Below are 19,158 nucleotides of genomic sequence, written 5' to 3' on the forward strand. Positions count from 1 at the left end.
CGGACGTCCAAGACAGAACTTTTTTAAACTGTTTTTTAACTAGTTTAAATAACAAAAATGACATCAAAAATATCATGAATGTTAAAAATAGTGTTTTTTCTTAATATGTGTGTGTATGTATTATCTTACAAGTGCAATGTATGATACATAAAGACATTTTAAGTTTGAAAAATCAGATGTTTTGCGCGAAGTGACAGTAGTACCCACCTCAACGCTTTGCTTATGAGGCGTGCAATAAGTTCGGCAAATCGAATTCGAAAACAATGGTATATACCACGATACGGACAGGGAAACTCTAAAAACCTTATCATTATGATGTTAATGAGATAAACGTAAGGATAAACGTCTTGAATCAGTTAGAAATTGTTAGTTTGATATTGAAAAAATTGATATAGGTACCTTATTTAGAAGCAATCACAAAAGGATGTGTACTATGTCAATGTGATTGTGAAAGGCTTCAATATTTCCATTGGTATGGAGAATTGCCTAGAATCTATATAATGCAGAATATGTTTCCTTTAGTTAAATCATCGTTTATTCTTTATATTCAATTTTGAAAGTTACCAATGGAATTTCATCTTTAAGTCAATAATTGAAATGAAGACCTTATAAAACAATTATTATTTACAAATAGCGGTCTTTCAGACTTTACTATGTTCCTGATATATTATATTTGGCATAATAATTCACAAGTTGTTGGTCACATATGTATAAAAATACATCAAACAGTAAACCGTCGTGATGATTAGAATTAACTTGTCAAGCGTGTTAAAATGTTAACAAGTACGAAATATAATTGACATAAAATACAATAATTTATCTCTGCGTGAATAAATATCACTAGTTGATATTTTGTGTAACATTTAATAAGTAGGATATAGTGGACGATGGACGCCATTATTTTATAACATGTGTTTATAATACATTCATATTCGAATATTCGTTTATACTCATATAAACACCAATGTGGAGGTCACCAAGGCCTAAACGCTTTAGGTGAGCCCTGTAGCATTTGTTATTTCCAATTTATTTGCGTTGTAAGTTCACGTTTGATGTTTCAGTGTATTTGTTTATTGTCAAGATCTATCTTCCCTTTCTTATAATCTCATACCGAACCCGAATCCCTTCTTCCCAATACATCGGTTATTGCGAATCTATTCAGAAAATGACGCTAAAAATGAGCTGACAGTAGTTTCTCTCGTTTAAATGAAATTTAATATTATTCGCACATCATTAGAGAATGGCTCCAGGTTAACGGTTTAAAAATATGTATGACATGATATTTTTAACGATAAGCTACGTTTCTATAAAGCATATAATTTATAAATAATAAATATCTATGTCTGAATATTCAATGACTAATAGAAAAACTTAAAGATAGGTAAAATATGTATACGCCTATATATAGTATATAGGCGTATACATATTTTTCCTATACTAGAAATGAATAGTCAGAAACTATTTATACAAAAACAACATGCGGGGTATATGCGTGCATTTGACACAATGTTATCGTTCGATCGATTTGAACTTGCGTCCTTCAACGATTAACGTGTTTTTAAAACGGCTTGATTAAAATTACGAATCGTACCGTGACGTGTGACGAATGGACAGTGGACACGTGCAAGGTAAGGTGCAAGGCTTGTGCTACGAGAAACATTTACTGTGTTACACGTTAAACCATATTATTAGAAATTTATTACAATATTTGTTCTTTTTAAAGCTTAATTTTTATTAAGTTAATTGTCAACAGACCGTTTTATTTAAATTATTTTAGAAATAATATTTTGCAGTCTGTGCCAGAAGCCAATTGTAGGTATGGTACATTTGTAAGATATTCGTATGAACTATCGCGATTATTTAAACCTGGCCAAATTAAAAGTATCCTACGGGTAATGGTAGGTATTTATAATGCACATTATACAATATTATTTCCGTTTTTTCCTTGTTACTTCGACGTATTCCTTTCTCGTTAAAACGATAAGAAGAGAAATATCAAGTTACGCGTGTTACATTCGAATTCATAGTTTTTCCTTTCTGATGCATAAAATATTCGTATGTATTTTCTTATTTTATGGGTCCATAGAAACTTTGACGTCACACGTGTAAATCACTTTATATTATAAAAATGAACGTGAACGGGTGGACCTATCTCGATAATTATTTTTTTATCATATTCCTTGAATTACGAGGATGGTTCTTATGGAGAGAAAACATAAATATGTACCACGAGCGAAGCCGGGGCAGACCGCTAGTAATATAATATTAATAGAGTTAATATGTGATCAAACGCCGTGGAACATTCGTTCTATCCACGTTCTATCGGATTATCTTTGTCTAGACATGATTTGGGACGAGTTTATGCAAACGGGTATTGATCGTATATCTATAAGAAAGTTCAAGAAACGATTATTTTATTGATTGGTATATTTCAGGTCAATTAATCAGAACCTGACACACCTAATGAAAATGGTCTTCATGGTCTTAAAATAGCATTAAAACATACTATATTGTTCAAATTATCACTTGCTCATCGCGAATATACCATAATATCACGCGGTTTTACTCACTAGTCAATTCATGACATTTACTCACAATTTGTCGAACCATCATTCGAAACTTTTACCCAAACGTTTATTACTCTTCAATACAGATACTATCGGTTTCATAAACAAACTTTTTGTAAGTGTTGAACAATATCTGGCGAGTTGCCAGTGCAACAAGTTTCTTGGGCAAGTTCAAGGTAATGTATTATGCAATATCATTTCTCCGATCGCCAAAAATAACTGTAGGGCTGAACGGTTTGCAATATTTATACATATTTGGTAATGTATGTGTATTAAAAATGTTGTTTCTGGTGAATTTGTTTAGACTATTGGCTTTGTTAGTTTGTTAACCGACAGAAAAAAAAACAAAATAGAGTAGACAGAGATGTCTTGTCTAAGAGAGTAAAATAAGGTTTCTGAATCGGTGGAAGGTAAATGCAATTTCTAACAGTAATTGAATATAAAGTTTACTAGGAAATAAAATTAGCAAATATGGGGATTATGTAAATGTAAAGTACATTGGTACCCATACAAAGCTTCTACATCTGATCCTCCTTTACAGTTTTATGCTATTTGTACTAGAATTAGATAAAAGGACTTTCCTAGAAGTGATAGTTCAAGGAAAAATTCAACTTTGTTTACCGTATTCTGAGTGAACATTCTAAGTAGGTTGATTTGTAAAATTTATCGTTGATTACGCTTTAGATGTAACTTAAATTGGTTCATTTCAAATACATATCTATTTTACATTCCTTATTTTTATTACTAGATATACCTTTAAATTACAAAGCTAAAGATTCTTAAAAAATACATCTGATGTAAGTAATTATCCAGTTTTTTTGGATTTTTATTGATTTACTACATTATAACAGCATTTAATTCCATACAATATTGAGAGGCCGTCGTGTTACATGTGGTGGTGGTATATCACTCCATAAGTACATAGTATAAAACAAAGTCGCTTTCTCTGTCCCTATGGGGATATGTATGCTTAAATCTTTAAAACTACGTAACGGATTTTGATGCGGTTTTTTTTAATAGATAGAGTGATTCAAGAGGAAGGTTTTAGTATAATATAATTTATTATGTTTTAGACAAAGCGGGCGAAGCTGCGGGCGGAAAGCTAGTTATTTATACATTGTTATAACTGAAGACAGATCATTGTAGACATTGTAAAGCCTTATATTAAGCGGAATGAGGACAAGGGATTAAAAGACGGTACCTAATGTAGTAGGTACAAATGTACAATTACAAATTACATTGTAACTTGTATCTTCTATAGGTTTAAAATTATAATTGTTACTAACCTCTTTGTGATATTAATGAAAATGGCTGTGTTTTTTAGAGCGATAAAATCCTAATCTCTATATTACCTAATATATAAAAATGAATCCTTATTTCCCTTGCTTACGGCGTGCATAACGTGCGAACGACTGAACCGATTTCGATAATTCTTCTTTTGTTGTGTTTGTCGTTCTCAGGAGAAGGATCTTATGAAAAAAAAAAACTTAAAAATTTTTCTTTGAATTTTTTGGTTAAACTATGCAATTAAAGTATGCATATTTGACACATAACTGTCATCTCTTAATAATTGCAAATATTAAATTTCACACTTTATCGTAACTTACCGATGCGACATAACGTGGCATATTTTAATTAACTCAATTTCATGGTTATATCATAGGCAATCATACCCCATGTTGGAAATACCTTTTTAGTTTTTAAAGTAGTAAAGTCTTACTTACAGGTAATAAAAATATTTGTACAGTATGTACAGAAATTCGCTCTAATATGTATGAAATTGTCCTGTCTAGGGGGCGCCATTTCGAATTAAGGGTGCACTCACACACATCAGTCACCGTCAAGTCACCGATGACTGATCGGTGACGGTTCGTGTACGTATCCACAAACACCAGTCACCGTCATGTTGTCCGTCAGTCACGTCGCCGGTTTGACTGAATCATTGAACACATACATCAGGTTAGTCAGTGATTAGACGTGTGTCACGCTAGAGAACAGATACTGCCCTGACGGATGCCACGTTTCATTGACGGTAGCACGACGCTGACTGAACTGAGACGTGACGGCACCGGGTGAGTGGGGATAAAAGTATGATACATGTATGGAAAGATTATTTGACGTGCCTGACCGGTGACGTCACTGATAGATTTCGTGCCGGCGACTGTCGTGTGGGAACAGAGTCATACTAGAACTATTGATACATATTTTTTTTTAATCCTGTCCGGTGACGTGCCGTGACGGTGACTGATGTGTGTGAGTGCACCCTTAATATTGCGTAGCCCCAGGCTGTAACTGGACGACCTAAAACGATAGCCAATTTGAAAAATCATAAGTATTTGTATGTTTTCTTTAAGTAAGAATGTACATTATAAGTTACATGTTTTTTCGTTTGTTGTTCACGAAAAATAAAAAAATACTATACTCTGTCCATTATATTATTTGCTTTTTGACAGCTTCACGCCTATGTTTAATTGAATTGTCTATGTTAAAATGTCATACAAGTAATTATCGTACTTCATGGACAGGTCCCGCCTACTTAGTGATGCCTACACAGAATTATTCAATGATGGGTCGATAGATTAAAATAATCGATAGAAATACTTTCTAAAATATATCCGATACAGAAAAACTTTTCTATTATGTTATATAATTTAAACGTAAAGACAACCAAATTGTAAGATAGAAACCAATAAATAATAAAATATTAGTTTAGTTTAGTTTTAACATACAATGCATAGATATGTGGTCTTATTATTACATATCTTATTAGTACGTTTACGTTGTAATTATTATTTACGTACCTGATTCGATTTATGATAATATTTTGAATTTATAATTGAAATGGTACAACAGTCGATAATCTTTTGAACATCACTTCTGGTATCACCCGTCGAGCTGTCAAAAAGCAATTCTTATAGTGGACAGACTATAAAGAACGTTGGTTAAAAATCAGCTCTATTTTTTTTAATCAACAACGACGGAGATTCTCAATTTGTTTGTGTAAGGTAAAATATAAAATTTAAATTTGAACAAACATGTATGAACATGCATATAGTATTTTTACAACCATAAATAATGAAATCTACTACGTTTCACTTTTCTGTAGTCGGTTTGCTTTCAGTTTTTTATTTCCAAGTTTTTGTGGTCTAAAGGTAGTCAATAACAATGAATAGCGTTGTAATCGCACTATTACCATTTATTTAAAAAAGGCTGATACAATATCTTGTTCCACCCAAAATTACTACAAATTCCATAAATCATAATAATTATAGTCTACGTTTTAGTCATAATTATAGTCTAGGTCGGGGAGAGATATTTTTTGGAACAGACAGACATTACGTCATCGTATGTGGCGCGTTGTAAAGTGATTTAAATAATAATTAATTAGACAATGCTGTTTAAATACCACTCTAGTACCTACGTTTTGTCTTGACAAATAATCTTTTGGTCGAGAATAAATTTTATGAAATATTTAACGCTAATTAAAGATATTAAATACTCTTTCTAGTCCTGCAAACGGCTTTTTGTAAATGAAATGTACCAACTCAATAAAGGAATGTTTTCTTATTACCAAAATTACAACCTTATTTATAACTTTTTAGACGACATATTTCTTGTTTAGAGCCCTATTACAGTAAATATAAATATTGATAATAGTGAGTGCGGATTATTTTGGAAAATGTCGTGCGCTTAACTACCCCTTAGTACCCATAAAACTACGCCGTAAAATATTTATGAAGTTAATGAGAACGTAATGGGCTTGTACGAGTCTTAATTGATACTTTATTATCGAATCGTATTAGTGGTGTAATGGAAGCCCTAGTTTTATATCTAGATTAAATAAGTGCGCACTTAGTAAGTATAGGTATGTTGTTGTCAAATGCAAATCTGATATCACACACATGAGATTTAAACACATAACTCTTTTTTTAAACGTGGAAGTACTTAAAATGTGTACCTGAAAACTATTGTAAAAGTTATCTTAAGTAAAAAAATAGATCATTTAGAGTTTAGTTTGTTAAGCCAAAGCCTGTTATTAAAGCTATGATACTAATTTTATAAAATTGAAGATTTGTTTGTTCAGTTGAACTCGTTGATCTCAGGCAGTTACTACTGTTTCGAATTGAAAAATTCTTCGTTTCACTTATCAGGGAAGGCAATATAAAATCACACCAATACCTTATACTAATAAGAGCGGAACAGTTGTGAAAAATGTTGCAAAAGCGGAAAATGTATTCTGTTTAAGACGAAATTGCGTGGGTCAGTAGTAGTGGAATAAAAACGTATAAGGTAACCTACTTTTATATTTAGAATTGTTTATTCTAACAACCAATTATCCATCAAATGAACATTTCAATCTATCACTGAAATAGGTAGATATTTAGAACAAAGAGGATTTATATGAGAAACCGTGCAATCTGCATGGAGTAAGAAATAAATTTTCGTTCAAGCCTCACTAATCGTAACACAATTTCACATTAGAAGCATTCCACGTCACAAAATTGCAATGCGTATGGCCCAACGCCAAATAATGTATTCGATTGATTGCAATCGCTTTCAATATACCCCTCTATTGCCCATTCATAAGGTTTATATTCCTAATGGACGTTTGATTGTTGTAATGAGGTGGTATGCGCGTATCGTATTTCTGATAGATTAGCCTGTGTCATCGTTAAATTGGATTCGAGTATAGAAGTAAATTATTTGAATACTAATGGCTAAAATTACCGCTTCTTAAGACGTGACAAATATGGAAATTGCTATTTGAAATGGTAATTGAGATGAAGATTTAGAAAGGCGTGCAAGGAATTATGCCTTTAAGTGTTATTAGTATTTTAATGACGATTTTGCGAGGAGTAAACATTTTATACAAAGTTACTTACTGCCAATACCTGTCACCTTATTACTAGACCATTGTTCCCTTCTGAGGCAAGAGAGATATTTCACGTTTATTAAATTACATAGCTGCGCAGTGCGCTTCGCCCGCGTACCTCCGCTCCTGTTGGTCCGTAATGATATATAGTCTATACTCTATAGCTTTCCTCGATAAATGGGCTATCTAACACCGAAAGAATTTTTCAAATCGGACCAGTAGTTCCTGAGATTAACGTGTTCAAAGAAACACACAAACTCTTCAGCTTTATTAATATTATAAATAGTATAGATTTGCTTAGGTTATAGGTGTATGTTTCGGATTTAGTTTGTAATCAACTAATAAGCGACATTCTTTTATCCTTCGGCTTTCTCATTCTATATAATTTTGAAAACAACAGTATGTATACGCTTTCTTTATTCTGTTCAATAAATAATATTAAAGTGAAACTTTTATTACATCGTCTCAAACTTTTTGGTCTGTGTAGCGCATGTCGCGTGTATCGCGGCTGCCGAGTAGGTATACCTACTCGACAGCCGACCGACACGCGACATGCGCTACTCAAAGCAGTGTTCGGAACCGTTCGAACAGTTTCACTTTTACCGTGGTTTCATAAAACCACACAACATTTTTTTTTTGAAATACTTTTGTTCTTTGTTTAACAACAGTTTAATCCGTGTTAATTAAAATTAAGGACAGATAAACAACGTAGGTATATTTGCGTACTTGCGTGCATTTGATTTCTTAATTATAAATGAAGCAAATTCTATACTTATGTAATCTAACAGAATTACAAGAACAACTTATCATGCCAATTATAATTTAGTATTGAAGACGTTACTTGAAACCGCGTTATTTATTACAACAGACATTTGATTTTTAACAATTTAATTATATTAATAGGTACCTAATATAAGCTAAATTAGACAATAATTTGGCTTCTTAAATTATGTACTTTAATTATTTCAAAATACATTCATTATAAATATACTTTCAAAAGAGCATTGTAAAACCAAAGATTTTAACAATAACAATCTTTTATAAGAATTTTTATTAAAGTTTAAAGTTTAATTACTTACAACTGCGTTATTCTTAAAAACACAAAATTAAAAAAAAATATTCACGGATTTAGACATGATACATTGATCTTTTGTACTAAAATTGAACAGTGCAGGTCAGGAACATCACTTGTTGCGTTGCCCTTGACATGGGAAATAGGATAATAGGGCACCTGTTGCAACGGGTGCGAGCGGGACGGAACATGTTTTTCATGATCAATAAAGAGATAGCTATATTGGATGTTCTGGAAGCTAAATTTCGTGAATGGGTAGTAAAAGCGAATGGTGAATGGTGTGCATTATGGGTTTTTGAAATTAGAACAGTATTTTTTTTTAATTAGTTTGGATTTTAGAACGATGGCAATTATTATTCGTATGTTTTTTTATATTTCGAATGTATTCGAATTAGTTATGTGCTTTGTTTTTGGCGTAGTGTCGCATTTTGTTAATTATTTTTTCTGTATAAATAAAGGGTGAATAATATGTGTTTCTTGTGCTTCTAAATATAAGTATGTTCCCAATTTTATGTATAAAAGGGATTGGAAACGTCATTATTTTAGCGTTACCTACGCCGAAATTTCACGTCGAAAAATCCATCAAGAATATTAAACACGACGTGTTGTACATAATGTATGTATAGATTTGAATATGTTTAAGGCAAGTGATGCGTGAAAACGAAAAGTTATCTTTATGCATTTATGAAAAATTTATATACATATTGTAATGGGGAAATGCTTCCGTACACCCTAGAATTTATATAGACATCAATGAATATATTAGAATATGTTACATATCAATATAGTTAAGACGATACACAAAAAAAATCCACTGCTTGGCGGGCGGAGTCTAATAGCTCGCTATCGCGAAGCGCCGGTGTGCGCGAAGTCATTCTTGCAAACTCGCCGCGCTGCCGCTGGCCGACTCGGGACAAACATGTATGGAGTCGTCATACAGTTATAATATTGTTATACATTCATTCAATTGTTGATTTATTGGTTTTATTTTCTTGCTTATAAACAAATAATCTTCTTTCCAACAACTACTTAGACATTATTAATAATTATTATTTCGTAATGTTTACTTTATTACAAAATAATACAGGTTATAAATAATCTTTAAAATAACAAAAAATATTGTTACTCTGAAAAAATGAAATGGTACTCAATAACGCGGACTACTGAATTGATTTAGATAGAATTTGATGCTGACGTAGATATTACATCATGCCCAGAAATGAAAGGTACTATTTCTGAAAGAAGTTATAAACCCTAATTCTTCTAAGTCAAAGTCAAGAGTGGAAGATATCACTAATACAGTAAAACTGATGCGAAACTTTGGATGTTAATTTGTATATTTTTTTGTTAGTTGTGACTTAATCACGTCAAGACTACATTACCAATTTTGATAAAATATAGCTAATTGCCTGGATTTACACATAGGATACTTTTTATCCGAACTGAACACTTCTGTGGGATAAAACAGGATTCGCGATATAACCTAATTCCACGCGGGCAAAGCCGCGGTCGGAATGATATTTTTTTAAATAAAAAAATTGTTTAAAAAAAAGCACAAAATATATTGACGCATGTATTTATTTTTTGCACTCTATTATAATTGTAATTATTCATTACAAATAATCAAAATAAAATAGCCAGAACAAAGTTAGGCCCTGGTAGGGTAGGTAGGCAGGTACAGCAATGTGAGACGAACACTGGCTTATTTATACCAATAATAATGTATTATAAACATTAAATTAAGTTTACTTTCTAACAACAAAAATACATAATATTAGCTAATGTGAAAGCGAATCAACCAATCATCCCACAAAAATGAAATGTGCACACAAATATTCATCCAAATCGGTTCATGTCATTAGGAGGAGTGACTGCAGCGCCATCTTCCGGGCCCAATTGTGTTTCCAGATCACCCAGGAACTCAATTTAATATACTTACACAAAATTTTTCGAAATGAAAACTCACATTACTATGTAAATATGAATATAAACCTGTTTTATTACTAAGCAATTTCCCGCACAGGTGTAGTAAGTATAAATGAAATATAAATATCAACATCAAATTCTTTATACAACATACTTATCTACCACCTTCTAAGAAATGTAATTCTTGAAATTATTTCGTATTTTTTTTAAATATAATACTACTCCAATGAGCTCCTGTTCCATATTATGTCCGCCATACTTCCACTAAGTTCACCATGATTTTTTATTTCTTTGCACTTTGTTGCTTTTTGCTAAAAATGGAATCATGCGATAAAACCAGTAGAACGTTGATAACATACATTTTTGACTGAATAAAGGTACTTACGAAGGAGTGGGTTCACATTGTGAACAATCAGTGGGTTTATTTTCCTTCTGGATTACGGATTTCTGAAAAGATTATCTATGCTATAAATGAAAAAATCTTACACATTCGTTATGTACTTAAAACAGGGGTACATATCAAACATCGTCTATAATACAATTATCATCAAATTTAAAATAAAACCAACTTACTTCATTAATTTGTTCCAATTGTAAGCATTCTTTTTCCTCCAACCTTTATGTTTCTTCTTCTTATTTTCTTTATTGTCCCCATTTGTCTCATTTTGTCTTATCGTGTTGTCACCCTTTTTTACGATTGCGCGAGCGACACAAGTTCCCCGTGTGACGGCCGTAGCGGGAATGACTCGTGCAGCGATCGGGGTAGGAAGGTACAGGGCGGCTCTCGCTATATTGGCTGGTCGCGCGCTAATTTCAAGTATTTCTTGTTTATTTCAAAACCATCGCATATTTCAAAATTCTAAATCGGTAGACGTATAGGTTGTATATTTTATAGTTAATATCCAAAAAGTCGTAACTTTACGTTTGTTATTTTGAAAATGCCAGAGATTATAAAAAAATAACAATGAGAACTTTGTATTTTTTTTCTATCGAGAAAATATCATGGAATCATGTTTCTAAAACGGTAGACGTATTGTGTTACTATTGAACTTTCTTGTCAAGAATTTTCATCACGACAACTTTAATAATATAAAAATTACGAAGGTTTAAAAAGGGCCGTAAATGTTAGAAAAATTAATTCATCACCTTAAACGAGAATCTTTGATGGCTATGGAAGTATGACATTGAATTGTGGCTCAATAGATTTTTATAATGACGCTTTCGCTTCGGATTTTCAAAAGAAAGAACATAGGAATTTTTTAAAGAATACTCCTCCATCACTTGGCGGGCTTCGAAGTTCGAACCTGCGTAGCGTTCAACCAGTTCAACTCTCTCGTAGGCGAAAGACGCGGATGAATGTTATCTACTCTTTAAAAATTGCCTATTTATAAAGCATTTGAATCATATGAATGCTATAAAACTATAAATATAGTAGGAAAGCAACTTGCTCTTTTCTTAATCTTTTATGAAAAATTTTTTCTTTGTGATTCTTTTACGAAAAAGAATCACAAAGTCGTAAAACGTTAGCATATTTACACTGTAATTTCTGATTTTGTAACATGAGATAAGGAATTATTAACATATTATGTATGAAATGCAATGCACGTGGTGTAACCTGAGGTGAATGTGCTGAGATGAAAGCGAAAGTAACAGTATAAATTTTGAAGAACCGTGTTAATAGGTGAATGGGTTCCCGCATCTATTTTGTACTACCTTTCCGCCAGCGGCTTCGCCCGCGTAGTCAAAGAAAAACCCGCATAGTTCCCGTTCCTGTGGTATTTCCGAGATAAATTCTACCCTCTGTGTTAATCGAAGGTACCTACATGTGTGTGGGTACCTTGAATTAATACACACACCAAATATCATTGTAATCAGATCAGTAGTATTTGCGTGAAAGAGTAACAAACATCCATACATACTCACAAACTTTCGGATTTAAATAATATTATAGTATGATTTATAATACCGTGTATATTAGTTTGATGTAGCAACGATGTATTCGACATATATTTCAGTCATCGGTCAAGGGTCTTATTTTCCTAACCTTTCTTTCAACCGAATGTTTAGGAGCAGCGTTTATTTTTGCCCCAAGCATTTAAGCTTCAGTTGACGGCTGCCATATTCGATTTTACCCTTTCGGAAGTTGTCTTATGATTCGTCGTCTTGTTTGATTTGAAGCTATTATCATAGCAGCTTATATGATTTCGTATAATTTTAACGTGTTCTTCCAATAAATGTTAATTCTTTCATCCTTATATTCGAGGGATGCTCTAGAATTTTTTATAGTAAATAAGTACAAGGTCTCTTCTTTTTTCTGTATTACGTTTCAGATAAAATACTTGGCCTGTCACAACATCCTTCTCGATTTGATTACCTGAACAAATAATTATATATCAAATTTCATGATCCCGTATCATATTCTGAGATATTTCCGTTTTAGTTAAGACGATTTATTCATGTCTATTCAAAATCTTATTACTTCAAGAACAGTATTTCTGAGTAGTCACTTCTGTTATAATGGAAGCGCATTTTAGAGCTCATAACCCAAGATTTATTAAGCTTGTCGAATGCTTCCTTGTGTACAGCTAAATTTATAATAACCTCAATTTCTTTGGCTATTTCCATCTTGTCTTAGTCTATAATACGTATACTTCAATATAATTCGAATTGTTCTTCTCATTAGCTAAGTTAATTACAATACAAAATGCAAGTTATTAAATACGCAAATTGTGTGGGTCACATTCTGTTAAATATTTTCTGTTACCCCATACTTATATCAAACATTTGTTCCAGGGCGACAGGAGTGGCATACCATGTAGTGAAGGATTGTTACAATAAGTTTACATAACAAAATGGCTGACATCGATGACCACGTGGACGACGTCGACTACGAATACGACATGACGAAAATACCGGAGATAGTCACGGATGATCTGCACGAGTCGTATGAGTCGGAGAAGAGTTATGGAGACAGGCGGGACTCTAAAGAGGGTTTCGGTGGGGAAGGAGACTCCGACAGCGGTGTAGACGGCGTGAGCAGTGGCTGCAGTACCGTGGACGATTGTCCCGTCGTGTCCATCAATGATGTCGTGGCGTACTACGATGACATCCGGCCGCGGAGGAGATATGTGCCCCAGCTCAACTACTACCGAGTGGATATTGAGAGGATGGCTTTGGACGCTGTTGTTCAGGTAAGCTTTGATTAAGGAAGCTATTTGTGTTACGTTACGAGATCATCTACAACTAATGAGTTATAGGTACACGTAAACGTGCCGTATACACGTGTTTCGCCCAAAATATGAAACAATATTTCTTTATTATTAATGCCATATCTCCCGAATTCAGATATATAATGCACAAATCGTATGTCTTTCTGTGAAATCTAATAATCTGTTTCAGCTCCTTATACCTTAGAAGTTCACCTTTACGCATTAAATCTGACTTTATTTAAATATACATTGAGAGACTTACATGTATTAACGTTGTGATGATATTTTACCCATATCAACCCTGTGACGGGGGTGATAAAATTCATTTTCACTTGCGTTCCCAACAAAGTGAAATCAAATCTACCTTTCTCTTCTGAATAAGGTTTTACGTTCACAATATATCGTTATTATCTGATCACGAGGTGACGTTAATTAGGTTATGTATTGTGTTATTGAACAGAAGTGCGTATAGGCTCAGTGGATGAAGGCCTAGGATATGGAACTTTTATAAATAGACGCTTTCATCAAATTTAATATTCTGGTACAAATTGACAGATTATTCACGGTAGGTTTAACACTACCCACGCCGTTTGGAAGTGGTCTAGAACAAATTATTCCCATGATAATGTTTTTCTAATTCTAGGAATAATTTGTTAATCGTCGTTATCCAGACTCCCACGGGATCAATATTAAATGTTGAAATATATAAAACCAGTCCTAGAAGTCATATTGCTTTGCCGGTAATCCAATGATTACTTTAAAACTAATGTATGGGATAGCTAATAGCTTGCTTTTAATATGCCATTTATGACAACTATTTTCCGGGAGCAGGTGCTCATCGCCCCGCTCAGCGTGATCTAATTTATTCGCAGATTAACTCGATTCATTAAGATTGCAACGAAATAATACAATTTCAACTGGTAAGTACATTTCTGCATCTTCAGAGAAATAGAAACATACTAGTTTAATGTACGAGTTTCTAGTCACGTAACTTCAAATGTCTTCTTTATATACAGAAAATTCCATTCAGGATAATAAAATCGGCTATATTGTCGCTGTGGTTTAATGCTCTAAGTTATCGCTGCTTACTTGTCATCCCGATGTCTATGTAAATATTCCCATGCACATTTTAAATAAAAAGTGCCCTGCCACAGGCTCTATGTACAGGAATTTATAATTAAATCTAGTTTATTCTTGTTTTACCGGTCCAAGTGTGGGAAGATCCCACTAAATGTACTTATTGATCCAATCTATTTATAGTGAAGCGGCAAGGAACTCTGGAGACACAAACAACATTATTTTTATATTAATAATTTTAATACCTCAATGTTTTTTTCGGTCTTCAGATATTTTTAGGATAAGATTTTATCAAGAGTACCATTGTTTACACCATAGAATGAATATAATTTGTTATTAATTTTAACGTCGCGTAAAACTTTGGAAGGATTTTTTGAAGCAGAAATTATACGTGGTTTAATTTTCATACTATTAGGTAAGAGAAGTGGTAGATGAGAATTATTTACAACACGGGGAGGATGTGTTTTGAATATCAATAGCAATACATGTTTAACTTTAGTAGCTTACCTACATAATATGTTCCTGCCTCTGCAACAATTTATTTATCGTCGTCTTATTATTATGTTTGTTGTTGATTGATGATTTTTATTATAAATAACAAAATAATTAGTTTTTATACGCAGGCTTATGCATACATAATTAAAGTCATGGCAATGTAGTAGAATAGTTATATCGCCGTGTAGCTCCCAAAGAACATTTCTGCCGCCTTTTAAGTAGCATTTCTGGACATACATTAAATTTTTTCTGCCCTGGTTTACTCTCTATAAATTTCCACTGAATACACGTGTTTATTACGAAATAAATATCCATAATATCAGAACTAAATCTAAGCATCGGTCTCAATTGAAAAAATGTTCTCATGAGCGTCGGTTCTCACAATTACAAGCTATTACATTGCCTTATCGCTTTGCCACCTGTACAATGATTCCTATGAAACGCATGTTACATTTGTGGACCAATTATAATTAAATTGGTGAAAATTTTAATACTGATTGAGTTCAATCTTCATTTATATGATGCGAAAGTCTGTTTTTTTGATTCATTTCACAATTTCGGTGTTACTATGATATCTTATAGCAGTCTTATTTCCAGAGTAGGGAAAATGATGGCGCTAGAGACTTTTATGTATATAATTTCAAGGTTTGTCATATAATTTCAAGACTAAAATTAATACTGCTTTAAAAATAACGGTAAGGAAGGTTCCTTGAAACGTTGGCATTTTTATTCTCATCCTTGGAACCTAGTAAATTTTTTTGTAGTTATTCAAAATCTTAAAAGGGGTAATGGAATTTTTATAAGATACAGTTTTCGCAGGATAACCCGAGTCTTAAAGTGCACGCGAGGGAGGTACGGAAAGCTCAAGTAATAACTTAGTGACTAAATAAACTTCTAAAGCACAAAAACTTAAAGCGACATCTTTGATTATGTAACCAGCGCTACTGTGGCTATACTATAGAAAAACGCAATAAAAACAATCAAATCCCATTTAAGGGTGCACTCACACACATCAGTCACCGTCACGGCACGTCACCGGACAGGATTAAAAAAAAATATGTATCAATAGTTCTAGTATGACTCTGTTCCCACACGACAGTCGCCGGCACGAAATCTATCAGTGACGTCACCGGTCAGGCACGTCAAATAATCTTTCCATACATGTATCATACTTTTATCCCCACTCACCCGGTGCCGTCACGTCTCAGTTCAGTCAGCGTCGTGCTACCGTCAATAATTGCTACATGTTCTCTAGCGTGACACACGTCTAATCACTGACTAACCTGATGTATGTGTTCAATGATTCAGTCAAACCGGCGACGTGACTGACGGACAACATGACGGTGACTGGTGTTTGTGGATACGTACACAAACCGTCACCGATCAGTCATCGGTGACTTGACGGTGACTGATGTGTGTGAGTGCACCCTAAACCGTCAAAAAAGAGCGCGTGTACCGAGCACACGTGTCAGAAGTGAAGCTTCTTTGGCAAGATTAAAAGACCAAAATTGTCACCTTACTCCATGACGTGATGGTATTGTGGATTGCCATGACGCGACCTTAAAATTTAACTCTCAACGCGCCTAAATAAGTCACACTTTACTTGAAAAAGTCAAAATGTAGGAGCGTTTGTTAAAAATGTAGGAAATTCACGAAATCCAGTTATGGCATTCGAAACGTATTTGACTTTGATATGACTTTGAACGTTAATACTTCGTTAGGAGATACAGAAACCCGTAATCCAATCCCCGATACAGGATTCAATATGCAAATCCACAAATCCCGCACTTTGTTCGCTCTTTATTTTTTATTTACGCCCTGAGCATACGCGCACCAATCTGTTTGATTTATTAATATGCTACTTCCTTGGCTGCTTTTATGACGCTACCATTAATTTGGAAAAATTATAGACCGTCAGACCGTGTTTGTTGCTAATTTAAATTATTTATTGTTACATCTTAACAACTTCGTGGCAACATTAGATTCATAGTTTCACCCGGATTCTTTGGCCGATGGTTTAATAATGCCTTTGCGCATTTGTGTATATTATCTAGTAGTAATTCTTGACTAGAAATCTGGTATAAGCAGCTAACTTCAAACGTTTCATTTTTTTAATTAAATTAAACACATTATCCCTCACTTCTTTCTTCAGCCAAATTTACTAATACTAATTATTTAGCTCTGCCACAAAGAAGTCTAAGCTTCTGATACGGTCACGAGTTCACGCCATTTTTCTCGATCTAGATGGCTATAAAGTAGATATATAAACCATTAAAATTTAGAGTTCACATAATCAAAAAAACTAACTTTAAGCACCTTAAACTATTTACAATTGCGTAATTGTACAATTTCTTATCGAAGTTCTATCAGATTAAGCTACATACAGAATAACATTTCACATTTTTTCCGCACAAATGATAGCGATTTCCTCTCGCTACAACCGATAATGGACCCCGTGATTACAATCATTACGTTATTACTGACGTCTCAATGCAATCCCGACGGATAATCTACTAATATTTTGTTACGTAAACATTTCTAGATAGGATTTACATAGGTTCAAGTATTATTATCAAATGTCAGTCTTGTTATTTGATATGTTCCTTGATTAACTGCTAATTTGCGCATAATTTGACCAGTGTCCTTTTTTATCTGTGAAAGTTTGGTGCCTGATCTTAGTATAGTTTAAGATCTATTTAAAAAAGGAGGGAATCATTGTAGGTTAAATTGTAAATAAAAATATACTTACATTATTTATCTGCGTAGGTACACATTAAGAAATACCTCGATACAAGCTAGTAGCCAATACCTACTTCATTATTTGTTCATTAGCAACAGTATAACAATGTAATTATCAATCATTCCGCTAAGTCCAAAAGTTGTTATTAGCGAAGTACATAAATATCGCTATTGATAGTGAAATTATCTGGCCATTAAGTCAAAACACTCGGTCAAAGAAAACGAATCTCGACAAGGTCAACACAACGTTAATACATCCACTTAATTACGGATAGATCGCGCTCCGAAGCGCCGTAACACACACGATTATTTCATAGCAATCTCTTTCTTACACCTGTGCAATAAAATACACATTCGGGTGAATGGACAATGGAGTTACGTCAGGTGGAACGCACGTGCTGAAGCCTTACTGTGTGTGTGTAAATCGATATATGCGTTGGCGGATGTAGTATTCAAGGGCGACATTGTTTGGACTCTTTATTCGATTTGCCTGAGCATGATGGACCAATGTTTACACTTGTAAATAGAGCCTGTTGAAGCCTAGATTTACCTTTTTTATTGAGCGACTTTGTACTCTTCAATGTGAGATAAAAGTTTTGACAAGATGCTATGGGAAGAATCTATATGTATTGACATAAATTATTTCAATTGTTTTAAATTAAAAATGATTTGTCAGTTAGTCTAATTATTTTCCAACTGTACAAAAATAACTAGGTATAGAGTAGCTCTATATTCTTCGATGCTTGGCAAAATGTAAATATGAATTGTATAAACAACACTATACCACGATTTCTAAATAGTTACTACGCCATACGATGATAAAAGGGCATTGTATATTTATGACCGATTGAATACTGAAGTCTGAAATGTATACGTTTGCTTTCACAGAAATAGTAATATAAAATATGAACTAAAAACTTTGCGAGTACGGCCAGTGATAACTAGTGGTTCAAGTCAGGATTGGGTGTATATTATGCTGTCCTATATTTGGAAAGCGTCCGTTTCGGCTAGTTTGAGCACCAAGAGAATAGAGAGGCTTCATTACAAAACCGGTTCAAAACCATCACAAATTGTCTGACCTTTTAAACATGGTACCCAGCAAGAACAAGTAGCAAGTTTAATATGAAAATCTGTTAAGTTGTAGAGAGTTATTAATATTAATGGTTAAACAGTCTTCGCTTTGCATGCTACGGAGAACTT

At 33.4% G+C, this 19,158-nt stretch overlaps 1 protein-coding gene and 1 long non-coding RNA gene across 2 annotated transcripts in view; one reads left to right on the forward strand and one right to left on the reverse strand.

The window, feature by feature from the left end:
- Window positions 1-3,552, reverse strand: part of LOC149485003 (uncharacterized) — a 126,006-nt gene extending 122,454 nt beyond the window's left edge. The window contains exon 1 of the long non-coding RNA XR_016316159.1: window positions 3,478-3,552. This is a non-coding gene — a long non-coding RNA (uncharacterized LOC149485003). The remainder of the gene's footprint in view (window positions 1-3,477) is intronic.
- Window positions 1-19,158, forward strand: part of LOC149485009 (terminal nucleotidyltransferase 5C) — a 192,987-nt gene that overhangs the window by 17,885 nt on the left and 155,944 nt on the right. The window contains exon 2 of the mRNA XM_089699699.1: window positions 13,232-13,629. Within this exon, the coding sequence (XP_089555825.1) occupies window positions 13,291-13,629 (339 nt within the window). The 5' untranslated portion in view covers window positions 13,232-13,290. The remainder of the gene's footprint in view (window positions 1-13,231; window positions 13,630-19,158) is intronic.

Source organism: Colias philodice, chromosome 10 (genome assembly GCF_061535455.1).
Source record: "Colias philodice isolate Cphi_HAF_F1 chromosome 10, ilColPhil1 Martin Lab GWU primary, whole genome shotgun sequence".
Taxonomy (NCBI): domain Eukaryota; kingdom Metazoa; phylum Arthropoda; class Insecta; order Lepidoptera; family Pieridae; genus Colias; species Colias philodice.